We start from the raw sequence: 26,283 nt of genomic DNA, 5'->3' as shown, positions 1-26,283 counted from the left end.
AGAGATAAGGAAGAGAAAGAAGGCAGGAAAGAAAAAGAAAGAAAGAAAAGAAAAGACAAGAAAAAAGAGAAAATAGAAAAAAGAAAAGAAAACAACGCAGGGGCTGACAGAGAGAAGGAGGGAGGGAGGGAGGGAGGGAGGGAGGGAGGGAAGGAAGGAAGGAAGGAGAGAGAGAGAAAGAAAGAGATAAGGAAGCGAAAGAAGGCAGGAAAGAAAAAGAAAGAAAGAAAAGAAAAGAAAAGAAAAAAGAGAAAATAGAAAAAAGAAAAGAAAACAAAAGAAAATAAAGAAAGACATTCATCCCCATTGGCTGGATGTAATCAAGCCCTGATCGCCACTCACTTATTTGAGAATATTACTCAGTAACTCCATCCAATTTTTCAGCCCCCTATTTGCAAAGCTCCCATTTTGTAATATTTGAGTTCTAATTTTCCCAGATTTCTGTTCTCCCAAGACAAACATTTAGTGATGGATGAGGAAAATTAAAACCTATTTTGTAGGTAGGAAAGCAAAGAAACAAGAGACACTGTGAACAAATGACTGCCTTTGGAAATTTCCCTGGATGGGAGGAATCAGAGAGACGAGGCTACATTCTGATCATGCCACTTCCTGGGCTGGATGACCTGGAGTTAGGAGTTTCTTAATCTCTTGGGTCGCCCATCTGTAAGATGGAGCTAGCAACACATAGTGAGTTGATCTTTAAATAATGAACACAGAATGCCTACCACAGTGCCTGGCATCCAGTGTGCACTCATTAAAGGTGGGATACCTTCCTCAACTGTGCCCACCCTGTGACTCCTACTCTAACACTCAGTGAACAGAGCTGTGTAGATGCAGTGAAGGCTTCCTTGGACACAGCTGACTCCTTTGCAATCCTGCCCCTTCACTGTTGATTGTTCATTCATTCATTTATCTGACAAATATTTATTGGACACCTGGCATCTGCTTGGCACTGTTTTAGACCTGGAGATACAGCAGCAAACAATACAGACAAAACCCTTACCCTTGGAAACTGACATTGAATGGGTGACATTACATTAACTGCATTATATTACAATAGAATATACAATGAATCCATGTGTTAGATGATAACATGCTGCAGAGAAAAATAAAGCAGGCAAAGGGAACAGAATGTGTTGGAAGAAAGGGCCACAGAAGGTTTCACTGAGAAGGTCACATTTAAGTCAAGACTTGAAAAAGGAGAGAGAGAGAGCCTTGTAGATATCTTGGAGAAAAAGTCCCAGACAGAGGACAAGGCAAACAGGCTTCCCTCTCTCCCTCTCCCCATCACATCTCAAAACTTCCATTTGAAAGCACAGCTCAAGGCCACAAGAGCAGGCTGACCACAGGGACTGCAGTGAAGTCAAGAGATGACTCAATTCTTTTCTTTTCCTGGTTCCCCCTCTCCATCCACAGCTCTCCTTCCTTAGCTCAAGGTGTCACATGTGGGTGGACTCTGCCTTTCCTCCGCAGAACTCCAGAACATTCCCCAGACATTAGCTCATTGATCCTTTCCCCTGGCAGCAAACATAATCCCTCCCTACCAGATGGAGGGCCAGGCCACTGGGCAGCAGTGACTATCCCTGGGGAGAGGCGGGAGGAGCAGCCCAGCGCTTGCTCGGTCTGGGAGCTGGCTGCCAACTGCACATTCAGGTGAATCTCAGCATCCCCATCTGGAGGAAATGCAGCAAAATTCACCTAAACCTTCATTTAGCAGAAGAGAGGCCCAAAGAAATGTCTGTAAGGGCAACAATGAAAATGTAACAAAAGACAAGGGAAAAAAAATCTCCAACCTCCCTAACCTTCCCTTTTTAAATCAGTATTTCCTTAGTCTCTAGTAGGTGGGAAGATCCTGACATTCACTGACCAATGTAACTGCAGTGGCTACATTGGTAGCTACTGTATTGGTAGACCAGTACAACTCAACCTATTGGTGGGGAAAGACCAGTTCTCTTTTTCCAATCCACAACAGATCAATACTTTTGTAAAATCTAATAAAAATGAATTACTAGGCAAATAAATTTAAGAAGACAAGAAGATAAAACCCCAAGTGTATATCATTAGATTCAACAGACATAAAACCATGCTGTCAAATTGCTATGAAAGTTTTTGAACACTTACTCTCAATTTCTGTAGGTATCTTGTCATGGACCAGAAACAATTAGGTTGCAGCCTGGCCCTGGTCCTTGGGCCTCACTTTAAAAAGCATTGAGCTCACATGGTTTTCCCAGGGATGTGGAAACTAGGAAGACACTTGGTATAAAAATCAGTCGATAATTCCAGTGATGACCAGGACAGAGGGCAGGGCTGCTTTAGGAAACAGCTATTTAGAGACCCAGTGATGTGATTATTGAACATTATTTACTCTGCAGCCTGGCTGAAAAGAAATCTATGAAGAGCCAGGCATTTCTACTTAGCTGCAAAACAATGGTTTATTAAAATCGCAATGCTTCCAAGTGAGTTCACTGTAAATCTACCCCAGCTTTAAACTTGACCCCTGGAGTATGGTGGGGTGAGGGTGGCGCCACTGCTTCAAAGCAGGTGACTGTAATTTTCTTTTACATTTAACAGGCTAGATTCCTTGTCAACACACAACTCTTTTCTATTCAGTCCCTCCACCTCCTCAACTCCAAAACAGTAACTTTGAAAACTAGAAAATGACTATTCTGATAATGGTGCCTAATTCCTTGACATACACCTTAAAGACCAAAAAAAAAAAAGAGTAGTATATTTCAAAGTGCTCAAAATAGAGGAGAAAAGTTCACACGATTCTTTTGACCAAAAATAACACCCATGACTCACACACATTCACTATAACAATCCATCAAGCTAACACATGGTGCCTGCTTATAATTTATCAGCTATGCAGGGTGCTTTGTCTCCCTGTTACTGAGAAGGACTCTGTGACCATCAGTTTAGAATAACAGCACTATGTAAAGGAAATATCAGGGAAAAGTGGCAGCCTGCCTAAGACTGGGTTTCACAGGGAAGGAAAACAAAACCAAGAGATTCTTTTCTCTAAATTTTTGGGGGCAGGAGGCAGCATAAATAGCAAAACATAAAGAGGTTTAAAAAGAAGCCTCTTTTAAATATTCAGATCAAGCGAGAGCCGACATTAAAGGTTGACATTTTTGTTCTGATAATAGTGGAATGTTGAATATAGTGGGATATGTGGTAGAATCCATATATTTAAGTCACTCTTTCTAGATAGGAGTTTATTAAAATTGTGATGGGAAAGGGAGGGAAGAGAGATTTGATGAAAACATAGCTGTGAGATTCAAGGCCAAAAGGATATGACAGCTCTCCATTCTGAAACCCCTTCCTTTGTCAAGGAACAACTCAATCCCCAATTACAAATGATGCCTGCAGAAACAGTTCACCAAAGTCAGCCCCTGGTGTGGGAACTGGGAGGCCCTGGAAATTCTCTCTGGACAGGGATGATGACTACAAATACTGACAGTTGTTGTGAAGGCAAAGAACAGGGAATTGACAGAGCTGTCGAACCTCACCCCAACCTCTTCCCAACTGTTTGCAGGAATCCTTACGGAGAGAGGTTAGCCACATGGGAGAGGGGAGCTATCTTGCAGCCTTTCTTTAAGCCCTACTGCACCCTGAACTCTAGCTCTTGCCTCTATCACCATTCCAATTCCCTTATAAATGCCGCAAAATATGTCAGAAGGGTTTACACTACAGATGCAACATGTTTTCTAAACTTATAAGAACCAATGGGAGATTTTCAAATACAGACAGTCCTTGATTTAATGAAGCTCTGACAACTTTACAATGGTGTGAAAGAGCTATGCATACAGTAGAAACTGTAGTTTCAATATCCATATAGCCATTCTGTTTTTCAGTTTCAGTATAGTATGGAATAAATTATACTTTATAAAATAGGCCTTATGTTAGATGATTTTGCCCAAGTGTACACTAATGTAAGTGTTCTGAGCATGTTTGAGGTAGGCTAGGCTGAGCTAAGCTATGATGTTCAGTAGGTTGGGTGTATTAAACGCATTTTCAACTTCTAATGTTTTCAATTTACAATGGGTTTATCAGAATGTAACCCCCTTAAGCATCCCTTTATGATTAAAACCTTCAGCAAAATCTTCATAGAAGGGATATACCTTAAGGTAATAAAAGCTATCTATAACAAACCTACAGCCAACATTATGCTGAACAGAGAAAAGTTGAAAGCATTACCCCTGAGAACTGGAACAAGACAAAGATGCTCACTTTCACCACTTCTATTTAACATAGTACTGGAAGTCCTAGCCAGAGCAATTAGACAAGAGAAAGAAATACAGGGCATCCAAATCGGTAAGGAGGAAGTCAAACTGTTGCTGTTTGCCGATGACATGATCATATACCTAGAAAACCCTGAAGACTCCTCCAAAAAGCTCCCAGATCGATACAAAATCAATGTACACAAATCAGTAGCACTGCTATACACCAACAGAGATCAAGCTGAGAATCAAATCAAGAACTCAATCGTTTTACAAAAGCTGCAAAAAAATAAAGTACTTTGAAATATGCCTAACCAAGGAGATGAAAGACCTCTTCAAGGAAAACTACAAAGTACCACTGAAAGAAATCAAAGACAACACAACCAAATAGAAACACATCCCATGCTTTTAGACAGGTAGAATCAATCTTGTGAAAATGAAGATACTGCCAAAAGCAATCTATAAATTCAACACAATTCCCATCAAGTACCCTCATCATTCTTCACAGAACTAGAAAAGACAATCCTAACATTCATATGGAACCAAAAAAAAGAGCCCGCATAGCCTAAGCAAAACTAAGCAAAAAGAACAACTCTGGAGGCATCACCGACCTGACTTCAAACTATATCATTAGGCCATAGTCACCAAAACAACATGGTACTGATATAAAAATAGGCACATAGATCAATGGAGCAGAATAGAGAAGCCAGAAATAAAGTCAAATACTTACAGCTAACTGACCTTCGACAAAGCAAACAAAAACACAAGGTAGGGAAAGGACACCCTATTCAACAAATGATGCTGTGATAATTGGAAAGGCACATGCAGAGGAATGAAATTGGATCCTCATCTCTCACCTTATACAAAAATCAACTCAAGATGGATGAAGGACTTAAATCTAAGACCTGAAACCATAAAAATTCTAAAAGATACCATCAGAAAAACCCTTCTAGACACTGGCTTAGGCAAAGACATCATGACCAGGAATACAAAAGCATATGTGACAAAAACAAAGATAAATAGATGGGACTTAATTAAACTAAAAAGCTTCTGCATAGCAAAAGAAATTATCAGCAGAGTAAACAGACAACCCACAGAGTGGGAGAAAAATCTTCGCAAACTATGCATCTGACAAAGGACTAATATCCAGAATCTACAAGGAACTCAAACAAATCTGCAAGAAAAAAACAAATATTCCCATCAAAGAGTGAGCTAAGGACATGAATAGACAATTCTCAAAAGCAGATATACAAATGGCCAACAAACATATGAAAAAATGCTCAACGTCACTAATTATCAGGAAAATGCAAATCAAAATCACAATGCAATAATAACTTACTCCTGTAAGAATAGCCATAATTTAAAAATCAAAAAATAATAGATGTTGGCATGGATGTGGTAAAAAGGGAACACTTTTACACTGCTGGTGGGAATGTAAACTAGTACAACCACTATGGAAAAACTGTACGGAGATTCCTTAAAGGTCTAAAAGTACATCTACCATTTGATCCAGCAATCCCACTACTGGGTATCTACTCAGAGGAAAAGAAGTCATTATATGAAAAACACACTTGCACATGCATGTTTGTAGCAGCACAATTCACAATTGCAAAAATATGGAACTAGACCAAATGCCCATCAATCAACGAACAAATAAAGAAAATGTGGTGTATACACACACACACACACACACACACACACACTCACACCCACAAACTAGAGAGGGAAAACTCTCTACAAGTGGATATCAGCCACCGCTGGTATCCAGAGGCATCCTCAAAGTTATCACAGACAGAAGTTCTACAGATGCTTCTCTCCATAGTCAGCTGCTTTGCTGTTTTTATGTTTTTATGAATACTACTCAGCCATAAAAAGGAACAAAATAATGGCAATTTCAGCAATCTGGATGGAGTTGGAGACCATTATTCTAAGTGAAGTAACTCAGGAATGAGAAATCAAATATTTTAAGTTCTCACTGATATGTGGGAGTTAAGCTATGAGGAAACAAAGTCATACAAATGATACAATGGACTCTGGGGACTCGAAGGCAAGGGCAGGATGGGGGAGAAGAATAAAAGACTACATACTGAGTACAGTGTACACTGCTCAGGTGATGGGTGCACCAAACTCTCAGAAATCACCACTGAAGAACTTACTCATGTAACCAAACACAACTTGTTCTCCCCAAACTACTGAAATTAAAAAAAAAAAAGTTACCCCGTTGTAAGCTGAGGAGCATCTGTGTAATCATGGATCATATTTGGCAATGACCATGATGTTAAGGGAACCTATTTTCAATGGTCAAATATTTGACGGTGGTCAAATTTGACAGCCCTAAATCTTTCAGATTTGGGAGAAAAGTTTCCATTCTATACCATTTCTCTCCCTGCTGTCAGAAATGAGAAGATGGACATGAAGGGAATCACGATACACCACCCTGAATGATGCCACTTTGGCATAAGTCTTTTGAGCTAAAGGCAACTGAGAATCAACAAATGCAGGAAGAGTTCTCTACACTCCCTTTTCTGCCTAAAAGCAGGCACACATTTCCCTTTGAGAAGGTGTTCCCCACTCCAGTACCAGGAAGAAAAGAGAGACTCCTATCACCAGAGACAGTCAACACCAAGATGAACCTTGATAGATAATAGTGTTTTGTGATGCTAATTGTCTCAAAATGAAGTCACTGATGACAAGTGACAGTGAAACTGTTGACCCCTCAAAGTGATAAACTTATGTATAACGGACTGAGGTGATAAGACCTCCTGTGGCTAGGCACCCTGAGACCTGATGAGAAACTGAAGTCACGTGGCAGCTGAGATAGTGAGTGTGCACACTCCGTGGAGGACCATAAAAACAGCAAAGCGACTGACCATGGAGAAGCATCTGTAGAACTTCTGTCTGTGATAACTCTGAGGCTGCCTCTGGACACCAGCAGTGGCCACCAGAAGTTCTGCCCAAAAAGAGCAGTCACCCCCTGCTGCTCAGTAGTTTTAGAAAATTCCAGCCCTCTCTAGCTTGTCTATGGGTGTGTGGTTCTCCCCAGCTACTTGCTGTGGTTTGTCCCCCTCTCTCTTATCACTGTCTATGCACTGATTATTACATGATTGCTAGTGTGTGAAAGCCTCATAACAAATTGTGAATTTGAAAACATTTAGTTGGCCACTGATTCATTGTGACCTCTTGGCCCCCGCTGGAGTTAACATAACTAGGCTGATTCAAACCTGATACAATATTCTTCATAAACAAATCTTGCTAAAATCACCCTTATCTTTCATTAATTTCTCCCATATATTTCCTGGTTGCTTTCCCAGAATTCATCATCACTCAAAGCCCAAATCCCCTTTCCTTTGTTAAAACGGCACATAAGCCCCGGAGTCTAACTGCTAACTGCTTCCTGAGTTTTATTTTTTTCTGTGAATTCCCATTGCATGTAAAATGTTAATAAAATTGTATGCTGTTTTTCTCCAGTTAATTTGTCTTCTGTCATTTAAGTTTGCAGGCCCCAGTCACTGAACCTAAGAGGAGAAAGGAAAACCTTTATTTCTCCCACAGACAAAACAAAAAACAAAGTGATAAAAGTTTAAGAGAGGCTGGGGGGCAGTGTCTCAGGCCTGTAATCCCAGCACTTTGGGAGGCTGAGGCAGGAGGATCGCCTGAGGTCAGGAGTTCAAGACCAGCCTGACCAAAAGGGCAAAATCCCATCTCTATTAAAAATACAAAAATTAGCCAGGCGTGGTGATACGCACCTGTAGTCCCAGCTACTCAGGAGGCTGAGGCAGGAGAATTGCTTGAACCCAGAGGTGGAGGTTGCGTGAGCCAAGATCACACCACTGCACTCCAGCCTGGGTGACAGAGCGAGACTTCATCTCAAAAAACAAAACAAAAAAACAAAAACAAAAAACCTTAAGAAAAAACTTTTAACCTTGTGTTATTCCAGACACTGGAAATAGGAATCAAAGGGGTAGGCCACATGTTTTTACCTGGTCCTTAAATATTTCAGACCAGTAGCCAGGAGAGGAAAAGACCAATATTCCAGGAACAGTACGGCAAGTTGAAACTGCCTTTGCAAAATTACAACAGTAAGAGAAATCTGACATGGCTTCTAACCTCACAGGCTGGCTGTCTTCACTTACTCTCTGGTGCAGAAAGTAGAAAAGTTCCTCTTCAAAGCTCGTCTTGGTTTAAAAATAAAATAGTAGACACTAGGAATAATAGCTCCTTACTCTAAAGCCTCCTATCAACTATTAGTTCTTACACTTTAGCCCAGGCATGTCTGGACAGGCCCAGGCTAGTCTTAGCTCATAGCTTATGCCCCTTCCTTATTTGGAAATGTTATTGCTTCCTTACACCTTTCATAAGCAACTTCTTCTCCTTCTTTGTTCTTCCCTGCACTTACCTATTTACAAAAGTTTTAGGCTATTAGCAAATCAGGTATTAGTTTAAGATTGTGAGGTTCAGCTCCAGCCAATGGATGCAGGACACAGCAGTAAGGATGACCTAAATCGTAAGGGATAAATATGTCTGCTTTTCCTTTGTTCAGGTGTGCTCTCGCCATTGTTCCATCTGCTACTGAGCACCCTTTCTGCAGAAAGTAAAGATTGCCTTGCTGAGAGATCTTTTGTCTCCATGCTGACTTTTCTTCATGGGGCCGATTATCTATTTCTAACAATTTTGGTATTTCTAACACCTGGCATGGGCCAGGCTAACTTTGTGAGAAATTTAGTTTATAGTTCAAATAATAGCCTTCTTAAAAACTAAACTGCTCTTGTAAAACTAATGAAAAACCAGCAAGTTAGAAGGACAAGAGGGGCCTGAATTCTACTGAAAGGGAGGTATCATTAAATAATCACCAGCCATTATTCCAGAGATCACAACATTTGCAGTTTCCCTAATTATTCCTGCTAACAATGCCACTATTGTAGAACCTAAGATTGGCCTTTTGAGATGTCTTTTTAGGTTTCTGCATTTCTGACAACTGGATAACCTTACTGGGACTAGCCAACCGGTCCTGTGACCCTCACCCAGGAACCAACTCAGCCCAAGAAGACAGCTTCAAGTCCCTGTGATTTCATCTCAAATCTGACAGCACTCCCTATTCCCTGGCCCCCTACCTGCCAAATTATCCTTTAAAACCCCTAGTCTTCAAATTTTCAAGGAGACTGATTTGAGTGATTAAAAAAAAAAACTCCAATCTCCCATTCAGCTGGCCCTGCTTGAATTAAACTCTTTCTCTATTGCAATTTCCTTGTCTTGATAAATTGGCTCTATCTAGGCAGTGGGCAAAATGAACCTATCGGGCAGTCAAAAAGTCATCCTAAATTCTTCAGAATTTATTAAATACAGTTGATCCTTGAACAACACAGGCTTGAACCACACAGATCCATTTATATGTGAATTTTTTTCAACCCAATGCAGATCAAAAATATAGTATTCACAGGATGTAAAACCCATGGATATGGAGGGCCAACTTCTTGTATCCACAGGTTCTGCAGGGCTGACTAGGGAACTTGAGTATGTGAGAATTTTGGTATACACGGGGGTCCTGGAACCAATCCCCTTTGTATACTGAGGAATGACTGTACATGTAACCTAGCCATGGAAAAGTTATTCTATATGATAATATAAAAATGAGGTATTCCAGAAAGTCTGGTAACATACCTCTCAATCTGAAAGACATATATATCAGAACTGGAACTCAAAAATGAGAGGAAAATAAGAGAGACAGACAGACAAGCAAGCCCTTGACCTAGGCACTTTCTCAAGAAAAGTAAGGAAAAAGAGAATGAGAAAAAGAGACCAGATTTTTTCCATCCCTTCAATATGGGAAAGTACTAGATTAAGCAAGAATACATTAAAAAAAAAAGTCTGATGACACATCAAGCGTTCTGGAGAGGTGTGATTGATGGCAAACTTAATTGCAATTTCTACTCTGCTGCTTTGGTCTGATGGTGACTCCTGTGTTAATAGTAATAGAGTGAAACTTGCTTTGCTTAGCGAGGGCCCCCTGTTTACAGCAACTGCCAAGTGATGACCTTTGCTACAGCGACAGCTGTCTTATTTACAAAAAGAATGACCAGCCGAGAGCTTATTCGTACATATTTTTTGGCTACGCAAGGAGACCTTAGCAGCCTACTGCCACCTCCTAATCTCAAAACACACACTTGTGAATGAATGCATTTCCAGGCCCCACAGGCAAATGCTTTTGAATAGGCCTGGGAGGTTGCTATTTAAATAAATGTTTGCTTTAATCTTGGCCATTATGATTCTGCATCTGCCACTCAATGGCTCCATTAATAGCTCCCAAGTTCTTTAGACTCAATGAGCCTAAATTTCCTCACCTATAAATTGGGGGCGGTGCTTCCACCTTCCTCACAAAATGGTTTCAAGGATTGAAAGGGCTTATGGCAAGGTGCATTAGTCCTCACAATAAAGTTGCTGTTGTTATGATTTGGGAGTGCTCCTAAGGACAGGACCTGGGATTTCTTCCTAGTTTCTCTGGTGTAATGAAAAAGTCATACCATTCAAAGTGATATAAAAAGAAACGTCTCAAAGCACTTGAGATCTCTGAAGGAAGTTTTAGGTTCTGAGCAACAAACCAGGACGTATATACCAAGTCACTGTGATTTGCAGTCGCAGGAGACTAAAATAAGCTTGACCTAGGAGACTTTTCTATGGAAATGAAAGGCTCCTTCCCATCCCACAAAGGGCCACTCTATGTTCTGATTTTTCCAGGGTTGTCATCTTGGCATATGTCACTGTCTAAATAAGCCATCACTTTTTAGAGGCGGGAAAGCAACAGCTCCCTCCTGGACCAAGAGAGATACCTTTCGTGGTATGTCTGTTTGAAATCAAAACAAGAAAAGACAAAGATCTTAAAGATGTGTTTGACTGTTTATTCAAGGAGTTTTCACGGGGAAAATGTACCTTTGTAACCCCGAAGAATCCCATCTTATAAGAAAATTAACCCAAGATAATTTAAATTCCCCTTTGTCTGCTTTGCAGGAACTGCTTGTTTAGCAAAGGAAAAATATTTAAAGGGTCGTTGGAGATCTTTTGGTGATCTCTCACTGCAGTGCAAAGGGGCACTCTGTGTACACTTCTGCCTGAAGTCACAAGAAGAAATTTTCATTTCAATATCCCACGAGAAGCTATTAGTGCAATCACTGTTGTCTCAATTTCTCCACAGCTTCTTTAACGGACGATTTGCCATTGGAAATTGGTTGTTTTAAAAAGGATTCTGAGTTCCAAAAGAAAGCCTCAACAACTATATTTCTAGAACTACAAATGTAAAAGTTCTCATCTATCCTTTAATGTGAAGACCCAAAAAGCAAAAAACAAATAAATAAATATACACACACACACACACATATATATATACACACACACATACATAAACACATATATATTGGTTGCTACGGGAAAGAAGACTGGCTTAGCAGGTAAAAATTCCTAGCTCAATTTCTGGTTCTCTACCACTCCTAAGCAGAAGACTTTGGACAAGACACTTAATCTTTAGACTTCCAAAATGGGCTGGACTGAATGTTGGCTACAGTTTTTCCCAGCTCAAACAGCCTAAGAATCGAATAAAGAACAAAAAGCCTGAACTAGAGCACCAAACTACAAGCTAGAGGGGTCTGGATTCTAGGCCTTCTCCATTAACCTGCTATGTGCCCTTGGATAAGTCACAGGAAAAACTTAAAATATCCAATACTCATTGAGCACTCTCCAACTAACAGGCAATGGGCAGCACAAACACTGGCACATCAATTCCTCATAAGAGCTTTACAAACACATCTCAATATCATGTCCATTATGAACAGGAGGAAACTGAGTCTTTGAAAAGTGACATAGTTTGTCCAGTCAGCAAGTGGAAAGGTTAAACTTGAATCCATGCAATTAAATGCCAGAATCTAAACTCTTTTTATTTATTGCTAACTGTGATGCTGCCCTGTGCCTTTATGAAAGACATACCTCCCAGTGTGACCTCAGAAGAATGCTGGGAGACGACATGCAGGCATGCATATATGCATGGTCTCTGAAAAATACGAAGTGTTTCAAAGACTAAGAATGTGATACTGTGTTCTATCTCATCTCTGCTTCTGAGGAGGAAGCAGAAAAGGAGATGAGAGCTGACGAGAGGCCTGGGCTCCTGGGCCCTGCTGTAGCTATTCCTGGGGCCCATTGGCACTTCTGTCTCCCACGGGGGATGCTCAACCAACTCTTCCCATAATCTATGAGCCAGAACCTGTCTTTGGAGCAAACTATTTTGAGCAGCAACTGCAACCAAAAGGGTCCCAACAACGGCAGTGTGTCCTGTTGACAGCCAAGAGCTGTGCTGGACAGAATCAACCTGCTAACATACAATTGTTTAAAAAAGAGATGACGAGGAGGAGCAGCAGGTGAGAAACATTGATGGATGCTGACCTCGTGCCAGGCACTGTGTTGAGGCCTCTACTTGCACTGTCTCATTTGATCCTGACAGCCACACCACGCATTGGGTACCATATTTATCCCCATTTTACGGATGAGAAAGTTGAGACTCAAGACACTCAAAGGAGCCTTCCCAAAGTCTCACAATTAGTTTAGTGGACATCATTGCTAACTTCTAACAGCCCTTCCATCCCAAGTGATGAATCAAAGCCGATGAGTGTATAGCAGCCCTCTGGTGCGTGTTACTAGACCAGGAATGGGAGCAAGTCCTACACTGGCCCAGCCAGACTGCAGAGGAGGACTTATTTTCCATGGCTGCATTTTCTGCTTCTCCTGAGGGGAACCAGACACAGAAGGAAGCTGATACTAAATGTAAGAGGAAGCTGACGAGCTAAAATCGGCAAAATGGCAGAGTTGTCAGGTAAAATACAGAATGTCCAGCTAAATTTGAATTTTAGATAAACAATGAATAATAATTTAATATAAGCCTATGCCCAAAATCACACAGAACACACTTTTGTACTTAAAAAGAGTACAATTTTCTACATTCCTATCTGAAATTCAAATGTACTGGGTGCCCTGTATTTTTACTTGCTAAATTTGGCACAGTGGAGAGAATGAGTACATGACAACTTCATGAAGCCGTAAACCATCAAGTACTTAAAGCCCACATTACCTCTGAACTTCTGGCTATGTAAGGTAATTAATTCATTTATTGTTCAAGCAGTTTCGAATTTCTGTCACTTGTACCCCGAAGCATCCTATCTCATGCAGCGGTCACTGGTTCCAACCCAGGCAGGAAGGCGGTAGAGCCCAAGCTCCCACCACCACACTCAGTCCTAAAGGGACAGAAACTTAATGCCATACGAAAAGCTACAAAGCCAACGTTTAGGATGTTGAACTTATATTTTTAGAGCTGTAAGAATGCAGCTTAACAGACTTACTGGGATTCATCAGATTCTCTTCAGTTGATATAAATTTTTTATTATAAAGTTATGGAATGTGAATTCCCCTAAAACTATAAAACTCCTTCATGAATACTAACAAACTCTAAAATAGCAGCAAAGGTGCTGCTTATAACCACCGAAACCTCAAAACCCAAAACACCTGGCAATTCAGGATTAAGAACTCCAATTTTTAAACATTAAAGATAGATTTCTACATTTTGTTTAGAAAAAAAAGTCAATGAGCATCATAGAAAAATGTGACTTTAGATCAAACCTGGAGCATTATAAAATAATCTGTAAGATAGAGAGGAAGTGTATAAGTAAGCACACTGAATGAATGAATGAATGAACGAATGAATGGGTAACCATAGGACTGAGCTGATCTCTGAGGATAAACATGTGTGTGTTGGGCATACTGTTCACCAGCATAAAAAAGTCTCAAGGTAATGACTCCACAGAATCAAGGAATATACATGTGGTGCTGGTACACCATCAATGAGCAGAAGCAGGATGCTGGGTTAGTCGTGACAGCTGGGAAGAGAGCAAATCATTCCTGGGTTGCTATCTGCATCCACCCATTTCAAAGTCCTGCTCAGGCACAGAGGCTTCCCTATAATGGGAAACACACAGCATTAACATCACCATGATCTGGACTCCCTTCAAGTCCATAAAAAGTCATCATTTAGGGCATCTCAGTACAGAACAACTATAAAGTTAAGGAAAGTTCTAACAAAAGTATATATGAAAATAGCTTGCTCTGTCATTCTCTCTCTCTCTCTCTCTCTCTTTCTCATAAATACATGTATAAGAAAGAGTGACTCAGTGGTTCCAACCCAGGCAGAAAGCCTGCAGAGTCCAAGCTCCCACCACCACACTCTCAGTCCTAAAGGGATAGAAACTTAACGCAATTTGAAATGCTACAAAGCCAATGTTTAGGTCATTGAACTTGCGTTTTTAGAGTTGTAAGAATGTAGCTTAACAGACTTACTGGAATTCACCAGATTCTCCTTAGTCAGTGTACATTTTTTAATTATAAAGCCACAGAACATATCTACCTATGAGAAAGAGAGACAAGTTAATTTATAAATTTAACAAAACCCCAATCAAAACACCAGTAGGATTTGTGTGGGAGGGATCAGAGGAGAACTTGATAAAATGTTTCTAGGTTTTATCTGAGAAAAGTAACAAATAAGAAACCTTTGAAAAGGAAGAGCAAAGCGAAGAAGGTTAGACCAAAAAGATATTAGAAGTATTATAAAGCAAAACAATAAGAATAATGTGGTAGAACCATAGGACTTTTCAGGGAGATCAAAGGAACAGAACATAGAGTTAAGAAGCAGATCCACATATATATAAGGATTTGGTGATAAAAAATGTGCATCTAAAACCATTGGTTTGGTCTATAAACAGTGTTGGCCACGGTGCAGTAGAAAAGAAAGTAAAGGCATGTGAATTTTAATGGAAGATGGCTTTTAAGAGTGTGAAGTGGCAGAACCTAAACAGAACAGTATGCACCCACAGAATGGCATGCACTCACCAAATATTATATATCTACCAATTGGTATCACCCACTGAATATTATGCACCCACAGAACAGTATGCAACTACCAAATGGTATGCACCCACAGAAGAGCATGTACCCACAGAATGACATGCACCCACTGAATGGTATGCACCTACTGGACCATATGCATCCACTGAACAGTATGCACCCACAGAACAGTATGCACCCACAGAATGGTATGCACCCACCGAACGGTATGCACCTGCAGAATGGTATGCACCCACTGAATGGTATGCACCTGCAGAATGGTATGCACCTGCAGAATGGTATGTACCCACTGAACAGTATGCACCCACAGAACAGTGTGATCCACTGAATGGTATGCACCCACTGAACAGTATGTACCCACCAAATGGCATGTACCCACAAAACAGCACACACCCACCAAATGGTATGTACCCACAGAACAGCAGGCACCCACAGAATGGTATGCACCCACAGAATGGTATGTACTCACAGAATGGTATGTACCCACAGAATGGTATGCACCCACACAACAGTATGCACTCACCAAGTGGTATGCACCCATAGAAGAGTATACAGCCACAGAATGATATGGACCTACCAAGTGGTATGTGTCCATCGAATGGTATGCACCCACTGAACAGTATGCACCCACCAAATGGTATTCACCCACAGAACAGCATGTACCCACCAAATGGTCTGCACCCACAGAACAGCTTGCACCCACAGAATGGGATGCATCCACCGAATGGTATGTGCCCACTGAACAGTATGCATCCACAGAACGGTCTGTACCCACAGAATGGTTAGCACCCACAGAACTCTATGCACCCAGCAAATGGTATGCACCCATAGAGGAGTATATAGCCACAGAATGATACGCACCTACCAAGTTGTATGTGCCCACTGAATGGTATGCACCCACTGAACAGTATGTATCCACTGAACAGTATGTATCCACTGAACAGTACGTACCCACTGAACAGTATGCACCCAGCAAATGGTATGCACCCATAGGAGAGTATACAGCCACACAATGGTATGCACCTACCAAGTGGTACGTGTCCACTGAATGGTATGCACCCACTGAACAGTATGTATCCACTGAACAGTATGTATCCACTGAACAGTATGCACCCACCAAATGGTATATGCCCGCAGCATGTACCCACTGAACAGTAGCTCAAGTCCTGTAACCATGTGCCCTCAACCCTATTTCCCATCAGGATTCCCAACAAGGGGAATGCAGTTAACTGGTGTACCTCCCCCATCCAGACTTCACTGGGTTTCCTTCACTCCACTCCCAATTTCTCTTTGCAGTTGGAATCTCTACCCACTCCTCCCAATAACAGAAAGAATTCCAGGAAATTAAAGGAAGTTCTTTACATTATGACATTCCCTGATCCTCCCAATTGCTGCAAGTTATCAGTAAAACAATCTGAGGATCAGAAGTAAGTCTTACCTGTTTCCTTTTTTCAGGAGGAAGTGATGGATCGCCATCCTACAAAGAAACAAATGCTACATTTTACTCTGTAAAAAAATATAGATGTACTTAGAAACAAGAAGTTGAACTAAATCATGAACCTAAATGTAGACTCTCCCCACCCTCCCCACCCTGCAGCCAGTAATGTGCTGAAGCAAGCTCAAATATACTTTAAAAAAATAACTACAAACTGAACCAGAGTTATTTTGGAAAAACCTCTAGAGAATCAGTTCCCATTAGGATCAAATCTACATATTTTGTAAAATTATTTGAATAAAAAAACTGGATTTGTCAAAATTATTTTTGATCAGAGCCTAAACTGAAATAATATTTCATTTGGTTTGAGTTCCTCTTTTAAATAGTTAGAACCAAAGAACAGTGATGGGGACGCACATACACAGAGAGAGAGAGAGAGGAAAAGAGAGAGAAAGAGAGAAAGAGAGAGAAAGAGAGAAAGAGAGAGAGTTTTCTCTATGGGCAGAACAATCAATGTTGGGAGGGACAGTATTTGCTCAAAGTTAAGAAGACATTGAGAACTTCTAGTCCTATTACATATTTTTTTTGGCCTTAAAAGGATTCAGGCCGGGCGTGGTGGCTCACCCCTGTAATCTCAGCACTTTGGGGGGCCATGGTGGGCAGATCACCTGAGGTCAGGAGTTCGAGACCAGCTGGGCTAACATGCTGAAACATGTCTCTACTAAAAAATAAATACAAAAATTAGCCAGACATGGTGGTGGGTGCCTGTAATCCCAGCTACTAGGGAGGTTGAGGCAGGAGAATTGCTTGAACCCAGGAGGCAGAGGTTGCAGCGAGCAGAGATTACACCACTGCACTCTAGCCTGGGCAACAGAGTAAGACTCTGTCTCCGGAAAAAAAAAAAAAAGGATTCAATTCCTCTCCCTTTTGTGCCATATCAGGGAATATGAATATCTCAGGTGAATAAGCGAATGCTCCTTAAATGAGCACTCTAATATCTGATGCTGTCCACATATAAGTCAACATGATTTTAACCTAAGGAATCTATTCTGTTCTATTTCTACTCCAGGGCTGTTTAATAATGCCAGCGCAGACAGTGAAATGTCAGTAATAGTGTCCCACTTAAAAAAGAGATTGCCTCAAAAGCATCAAGAATGAAAACTAGTATTATGCAGTTGGCATTCTCCATTTCAGTATCATTTGCATCTTAAAAGTTTTGCCATATAAAAACCTAGAGAAAATAAAAAAGCCCAGGATACGAGAAAGGTTACAAAAAGTATGGCTATATCCACACTGTGTATTACCATGCAACTGTTTAAAAGACTGAGTTAAAGGCCAGGCGCAGTGGCTCATGCCTGTAATCCCAGCACTTTGGGACGGCGAGGCGGGCAGATCACGAGGTCAGGAGATCGAGACCATCCTGGCTAACACAGTGAAACCCCGTCTCTACTAAAAATACAAAAAATTAGCCAAGCGTGGTGGAAGGTGCCTGTAGTCCCAGCTACTCGGGAGGCTGAGACAAGAGAATAGCATGAACCCGGGAGGCAGAGCTTGCAGTGAGCGGACATCGCACCACTCCACTCCAGCCTGGGTGACAGAACGAGATTCTGTCTCAAAAAAAAAAGACTGAGTTAAATCTGTATGCCTAGAAATCTGGATGATTCAAATCTGGATGAGTTAGATCTGTAGGCCTAGAAAGATGTCCAAAATAAAGTGCTGAGGGAAAACAGCATGTTTTATTATTTTTAAAAATAAATTTGGAATTTATTTTATTTCTCCATGAATTTTTTTTTTTTTTTTTTGAGAAGGGTTCTCACTATGTTGCTCAGCTTGGCCTCAAACTCCTGGGTTCAAGCAATCCTCTCATCCCAGCCTCTCAAAGTAGTTGGGATTACAGGTGTGTCACTGCATCTGGCCTAATATAACTCTCCGGAAGGATGGCAATGCTCTCTATATACACTGTCCAATACAGTAGCCATCAGTCACCTGAGCCCATGAAATGTGACACTGACACTGAGGAATGGAGTCTCTTATTTTATTTAATTCTAATTAATTTAAAACTAAGTAGCCACCTGTAGCTAGTGGCCTCTGTATTACTGTAGACTTATGAACCCTCTTTTTAAAGAACTCTATATAATTACATTAACAAGTAAACAGCCACACATACAGTAGTCCCCACTTGTCCTCAGTTTCAGGTACCTGAGGTCAACCATGGTCCAAACATGTTAAATGGAAAATTTCAAAAATAAATAATTTATAAATTTTAAATTGCATGCTGTTCAGAGTCGTGTGGTGAAATCCTGCACCATTCCCCTCCATCCCACCTGGGATGTGAATCACCCCTTCATCCAGGGTATCCACGATGTCTATGTGGCCCACTCGCTAGTCACTTAGGAGCTGATTTGGCTATCAGATTAAAAAAACAACAGCATATATAGGGTTTCATACTCTCTGTGGTTTCAGGCATCCACTGAGGGTCTTGAAACATGCCTCCCTTGGATAAGGGGGGGAGCCTACTGCAAACACACACACATATGTTCACAGATGCCAGAGCAAGAAGCATATACACACACATACACACACATACCCAGAGAAAGAGAGAGATTAACTTGTGAGTGGGATTGGGTTGTGGAGGAAATAGAGGTGGTGACTTTTACTTCTAAATTTTTCCACTTTGAACTGTTTACATTTAACCATTTCTAAAGAAACAGCATGTGAAAATCTCTTTATACCTTAATTCAGGGAACAGGAAAGTGGCCGAACAGGGCAGCCTAACACTTACGATCATCTCTCGGTACTTCTTCTTCAGTGACTGGTGGCGCTCCCGGAGCTGATTGGCCATGAGTTTGTACTGGTCTCTTTCCTGTTGACAGGTGTCCAGCTCCTTGGAGAGGATCAGCAGGGCTTCCTTCTTGCTCTCCAGCTTCCTCTTACACACCAGGTACTACAAAGCAAAAAATCCAGGCAACAGGTCAAAACCATCCACGGGCCTCCATTTAACACACAATGTACTTCACACACCCTGTGGAGAATTTTTGCCATTCTCATTTTTAGAGCTCATATGCCCAGAGAGATATTTTTCAGCAAATGACATGTACGTAAAGGCTTCTACAGTGCTGACATGCAGTGCCCTCACAACAGAACCTAAACCTTGGACAATAAGTCAAAAACCAGAACGTTTCAAAAAGTTGCATAAATGGGTAAACAGGTAGACAACTGGACCCCAATTTTGTTTAAAAAGGATTTATATGTCCAGATAAGATTATGTAAAATTTTATTAAGATATTTAATACAAATTTTATTAAAATGTTACTCACGACAATCTCTTGGTAGTAAAATTATTTACCCAGGTTTTAAAACTTTTCTTGATTCTTTTCTGTGTTTTCTAAGTTTCCAGAGTAAACCTATATGGTTTTTTGTTTGTTTGCTTGCTTGTTTGTTTTTTGAGACGGAGTCTTGCTCTGTCATCCAGGCTGGAGTGCAGTGACATGATCTCGGCTTGCAGTGACATGATCTCGGCTTACTGCAACCTCCACCTCCTGGGTTCAAGCAATTCTCCCACCTCAGCCTCCCCGGTAGCTGGGACTACAGATGCGTACCACCATGCCCAGCTAATTTTTGTATTTTTAGTAGAGACAGCCAGGCTCTGTTGGCCAGGCTGGTCTTGAATTCCTAACCTCAGATGATCTGCCCACCTTGGCCTTACAAAGTACTGGGATTACAGGCATGAGCCACCATGCCTGGTCCACACAGTTTTTATTGTAAAAAAAAAAAAAAAGCCCAAAAAAGTTAGTAAAAATATTGAACCATAAATCATTGCAATAGATTGCAACTGCCCACCAAATCCAGCAGCTATTTTCTCACTTGCCAATTTGTCCACTAACATGGCCCTGATATGTTTAACTTTTCCTGTGATTCAAATGCAGGCACTCCCCATCCAGAGACCAATCTTAGGAGCTAAGTATTTTAGCCACATTTTGAATTCTCCCAAAACAGTTGAGTACACCTGGTTGGAACTCTTGCCTCAGTGATGTGGCATCCTTCCTTCTGCTCACTCTCCTGCACCACAAACCACCCTCACCTAAGTCTGACCCACCATACTGGCCAGCGTGGGCCCGAATAGGACACTTCACTTTTTATTGGATATATTGCACCGTCTGGTATTATTCACATATGTGAAAGGTGGCACTAAATACCTTTTGAATTTGCCCCGTAAAAGACCAAATTCAGAGCATTCATGAAAACAATTTATAGTTTCATTATACACTCTGACATGAGTACTTTGTCATTATGGACGCTCACACAAAGCGGAGCGAGAATCAGCACTCCCATTCCACTAGAGTCAATGCTCTTTTATGGACAAAAAGCATTACTCATATATAGTGCTTGCTCGGAACTGACTTTGTTAAGTTCAATTTCAAATAAATGAAAGAGGGAAAAAGAGAGTTTTGTACATTTGCACAATTTTTTTTTTCCTTAAAAAAAAAAAAGTAATTGCTTAGTTTCAAAAACAAAGGCAAAAGAAAAGGCATTCTGAGACGGATTTGAGTTCTAAAAAAGGACACTTCCACCTTGGATGAATTTTACTCCTGGCAGTAATGAGGTTGGAATCCTGCCTTAAAATGTCCTGGATTTTGAGATGTTGACATCGTCTTCATGGAGGCAAAATGGTTCTGTTGTCACAGTGATTTCTCAAGAGTAAAATCCCCAATGAGTAAATATCAGAGGAGAGTGGCTCAGAAACCAAAACTGCAGTGTCCTCAGGGACGTATTGAGATTTCACAGGAAAAATACCATTTACACACAATTTAACACATCTGCCCTTGTTCCTCCAGTTCTTTTCCCAAAATCAGCACCCTTGGTTGTCAGCACTGCGAGTATCGGTGACCCAAAGACAGTCACCTTTATCCCTTCAATTTATCAGATTCAAACCTGAGGCCCCAGAGACACTCCTGCCTTCCAATTTAGGGGACAAAAACCCTCATGCAGGGAGACATTGGAAGCTGCAGTAGGTAAGCTCCGCGGGAACACCCTGCCTATTGAACGGTAACAGGTAAGGGCCACTGCTGACTGTCAAAGTGGAAATTCAAGTTCCTTGACCTTGAACAGTCTCTGTTAGGGTCTAAGAGAAAAGCTATTTCACTCACAAAGCACGGTCCAGATAAGGCCATGAAAGCTGGGAAGGGCAGTAAAATACCTCCCTTGCTTCTAGGTCTGAGGTGCCTGGTAGAAAACAGGCACAGAGGCCTCTGCTGAGACCCATTGGCCTGGGATTTGAAGAGCAAAAGTTCTGTAGGTCCCAACAATTTTACTCCATGTTATTTATTTTTATCAGCAGGACAAACCTGAGGCTGAAGCCTCATTTGTAAAGTAGCTCGAAGCAGAGCTCTGGCTGAAGGTGAGAAACCTCCCCTGTAGTTCTGCTGCACCCTGGCACGACAGTCTTTGGCATCTATAAGGAACCCTAGAAAACACTGCTCTCTGCCAGGCACGGTGGCTCACACCTGTAATCCCAGCACTGTGGGAGGCCAAGGTGGGCAGAACACCTGAGGTCAGGAGCTCAAGACCAGCCTGGCCAAGACGGTGAAACCCCCTCTACTGAAAATACAAAATTAGCCGAGTGTGGTGGCGGGTGCAGGATAATCACTTGAACTCGGGAGATGGAGGTTGCAGTGAGCCAAGATCATGCCACTGCACTGCAGCCTGGGTGATAGCATGAGACTCCATCTCAAAAAACAAAAAAAAGAAAAAAAAAAGAAAAAGAAAACACTGCTCTTTATCACCTGGGATGCTTGTTAAAATGCAGATTCCTGGGCTCCAGCCCAGGCCCACTAAATCAGAATCTGTGGTGCCTGGCTCAGGAATCTGCATTCTTAGCCCATGGTCCAGATGATTCTTATCCAGTCCACACTTTAAAAACTCAGGCTCTGGAAGCCTCAAGCTGCACAGTGTCTCAAAAGTTAGAACCAACTAAAATGGTCTGGAGGGACTGAGAGGCCACAGTTGGCCCACGAGTTCAGGGGCGAGGAACAGTCTCAGAGCCATTCCGGTGAGTGTCTGTGCCACCTTTTGTAGCTTTTGGGATTCTAGACAAGTACAAACATGGACTGCATTTTACTGCCTCTAGTCAAAAATCTTATACAGTCATGTAGCACATTAACAACACTTTAGTCAATGGCACACTGCATACATGATAATGGTCCTACCATAGAAAGGTAGTGGTACCTTTTCTATGTTTAGATACATTTAGATACACAAACACATACTATTGTGTTACAATTGCCTTGTATTCAGTACAGGAACGTGCTGTATACGCTTGCAGCCTGGGAGCAACAGGCTATACCACATAGGCTAGGTGTGTAGTCGGCTGTGCCATCTAGGTTTGTGTAAGTACACTCTATGATGCTCACACAATGATGAAATCGCCTAGCGGCACACTTCTCAGAAAGCATCCCTGTCGTTAAGAGACGCATGATTGTATATGCATGTCTCATCGAAACAACAATAGAAAACTCTGGGAAGTGGGGAGAAGGGCGTGTTGGAGAATGAGATGAAATTTCTTGGCCTCATTCTAAAAAAAGTAAAAGCGTATTCCCTGTAATGACAGCTGTTAAAATGTCCCATTTCTTATCCCTGTGATTGGGAACAAACAACAAAAAAACTGGAGAGAAAAAGGTCATGAAGATCCTTCTTAGTGGGCAGCTTTGAACAACTGGCAAATATAAGGCTGGGGCATTAGAAGGAACCCAAATTAGAATGGAAAACCAGACAAGCTAAGTCACCGTGCTTGGGCTGTTTAGGCTCCCAGAGGAGGATCAGTAACTATAGATAGCAGATCCAGCGATGGGCTCATCATGAACTGCAGGTACCTTGGAAAGACATAAAACACAAGGACCAAAAGAACGCACACTACCCGGGCCTCATTTCCACACTTGGAAGATCGGGAGTTCCCAGGGCACTCTTCACCTTGAGGAATCCACGATTTCAACACCACTGTCAAATATCACTGGATGTGAAGAGTGCAGGGGAAAGCACGGGGTAAGGGCTCCAGTTCAGAAGGTACGACTCACTTTGAGTACCCAGAACTTGCTTTCTCTGCCTTGTCTAAGACAGAGCTGGCTCAATGATTTCCAAAGACCGTCTGTGGCCAGAGTATTTCCAGAATCTCTGGACAGTCACTTGGTGGGACAGGGTGCTGGGACTGAAACTGCATTTGCAGCAGCAATTTATAATCGAGTGAGAAAAGGCCAAACATCTATTGGTCAATATTCATGGCTCTTACTATTATTTCTAGTTCTCCTCTCCTTCCAGGCATGTGGCAGGATTGTCCCTCCCCACAGCTTTTGGGTAAAGCAGAAATACGGAACCTGCTTTGCCTGATAAAATGGGATTGGAAGGGATGTGAGTTGCTTCAGGAGGAAGGCACTTGAGAGAGGAGGTAAGAATTGCTGGGTTTTCTCCTCCCCTGCAGCAACAATGGTGGAAGCATAGGTCGCTATGGGGGTGCCACAGGATAACAGAGCTTGGAGGGGCAAGCACAGCAGACAACTGCCTGGAGAGCCATTTGGGTCCACAGAGAACTTTGTGTGATCCAGAAAAAAATGATTGATGCGTCAAAGTACTGAGATTTGAGGGTTTGTTACTGAAGCATAACTTAACCCATCCTGACTCACAGTGTCTATATCAAAGAATGGGACTGTCTGGGGTGGAGAGAGGTTATACTTGCCCCTGGGCTGTGTGTCCACTGAGTCGTCACACTGAGGACAAGGGTTCATGTGATCACTATTAGTAGTGCTATTGATGACAAAAAGCAAGGTTTTGTAACACACACTTTACCTGCATAATCTCCTTTAATCCTCAGGACAATGCAATGAAGTTACTGTGCTATCATCTGCATTTTATAAATGAGGAAGTGAGGCTTAAATGAAAGTGTTTGCATAATGTGCTAAGGGATTGCGAAACCAGAATTGGAACCCAGCTCATTATAGAGCTAAGCCTGTGGAACCCCAGCTCCTGACAAACTAAACATTCTGTGCCCCACCCCCAAAAATCAGAAAATTCATGGAGTTGGTTACCACATCTAGTTGGTATTCCTAGTACAAGGAAACAAAGAAAGAGACATTTTGAATTTGGCTACTTTTCTGGACCTAGAACAAATAGTAATAAAGGTTTTATTGATTCAAACAGCTTTTTCTAAAACTAGTGGGTCTGCCACTTATTTCCTCAGATGGAAAGCCTGAAGGAAGATGGAAAAAAAAATGTTTAAAAATCCACAAGCCTCACTATTCTCTCGTTTTCATGAGGGAGCCAAGTGGAAACAGTAAGGTTTCCATTCACTTCTAAGAAATGGGACAAACTAAAGGGCCCCAGAAAGGAACTAGAAGGTTCTTTTCTCAAAAGCAGTTTGATCGCAACAGGAGTTTTCTGTAAGCTATAGCTGGCCTCATTATTCAGTCAAATATTTTCTGGGTGCCTTCTATGTGCTGGGCACTGAACTAAGTATTGGGACCCTCATGGGATAAATGATATCATTGGATTTTGAAAAGGGAAGGCATGATACCTGGATAACAAAACGTTATTGCCTGCTATCGGGAATCCTGAAGGTTCTGAAAACTGAAAATGTGTTTCTATCTTGTTAGTGACCTAAGCTGACGTGAGGGTGTCTGTAGCCTTCATCCCATGGAGTGTGAATATTCATGTATTTGCTGAAGAAAAGTCAATGTGTTTGATCCCTGGCTGCTGCCTGAGACTCTGCTGGGGATGACATATAATACACAGTGTGTGTACTGCATTTCGTTTCAGATTCCCAAAACTCCTGCATGAGAAACACATCTGGGCTCCAGGGACTTTAGATATGGAATCTTTTATTGGAAAGTCACCCTTACAAATCTCTACAGAATCGATGATGAATGTGTGAATAAAATCAAACCCTTCTCCAACAGTCATTGCCCAAATAGCTAAGTATTCATTAGATTTCTACTTCCTCACATAGGCCAAGAAAAACTGTAAGTGCATTAAATGCAGTAAATCTTCAAGCTTCCATATGCTTACGTTCCTATTCCCCCAGCCTCCTAACTTCCTTATCCTTTAGAGTCAGCACTGAATGCTGGAGCTGGGATAAACCTCATGGATAACCCAAGTGGCTTGCCCAGTTGTAAAGAACAAGGCTCCTGACTTCCAGCATATTCCATGACAGTGTTTTTCAAATTGTGGGTCATGATACATTAGTTGCAATCCTTGTTTTCTTTAAAAAAAAAAAAAGATACAGAACAGAGCAGAAAATATCAGGGTGTATGCCCTGTAGTAAGGGTAATTATTGCTTCCTGAAGCTTTTCTATTTGAAAAGTCTATAGGAATAAACACACACATATGCCTATTTTCACATATTTCTTATGAGCTGACATTTTACAAGTCTGAAAACCACTGTTCCCTAATAAGCCACTCTGGACACTTACCCATTCACTCAACAAATATCTGGTGAAAGGAATGAAGAGAGGCACAGGTGGGTGGGGGTGGGGCAGGGAGGAAAGCTTGAGAGATGATGTTTGATGTGAATTTTGAGAGGTGAGTAGGTGTAAAAGGCACCTGAACAGAGACCATTATGTCATGGAAATCATTCACTTGTTTTCTGGGATTGAGTCACAGCTCTAAGGATTTAATCCCTGCTCCCACCACCTGCTGCCCCCTACCTTGAGGTGA

At 41.5% G+C, this 26,283-nt stretch overlaps 1 protein-coding gene across 1 annotated transcript in view; it reads right to left on the bottom strand.

The window, feature by feature from the left end:
* CCDC149 (coiled-coil domain containing 149) overlaps positions 1-19,524 on the bottom strand; it is a 67,100-nt gene extending 47,576 nt beyond the window's left edge. The window contains exons 1-2 of the mRNA XM_011935655.1: positions 19,367-19,524; positions 16,588-16,626 (exon numbers count right to left, since the gene is read on the bottom strand). Coding sequence (XP_011791045.1) covers positions 16,588-16,626; positions 19,367-19,426 — 99 coding nt within the window. The 5' untranslated portion in view covers positions 19,427-19,524. The remainder of the gene's footprint in view (positions 1-16,587; positions 16,627-19,366) is intronic.
* Positions 19,525-26,283: the final 6,759 nt, after the last annotated feature.

Source organism: Colobus angolensis, unplaced genomic scaffold, assembly GCF_000951035.1.
Source record: "Colobus angolensis palliatus isolate OR3802 unplaced genomic scaffold, Cang.pa_1.0 Scaffold146, whole genome shotgun sequence".
In the NCBI taxonomy this organism is placed as follows: Eukaryota; Metazoa; Chordata; class Mammalia; order Primates; family Cercopithecidae; genus Colobus; species Colobus angolensis.
The sequence above is the reverse complement of the archived record's forward strand: the minus strand, read 5'-3'. Positions and strand labels throughout refer to the sequence as shown.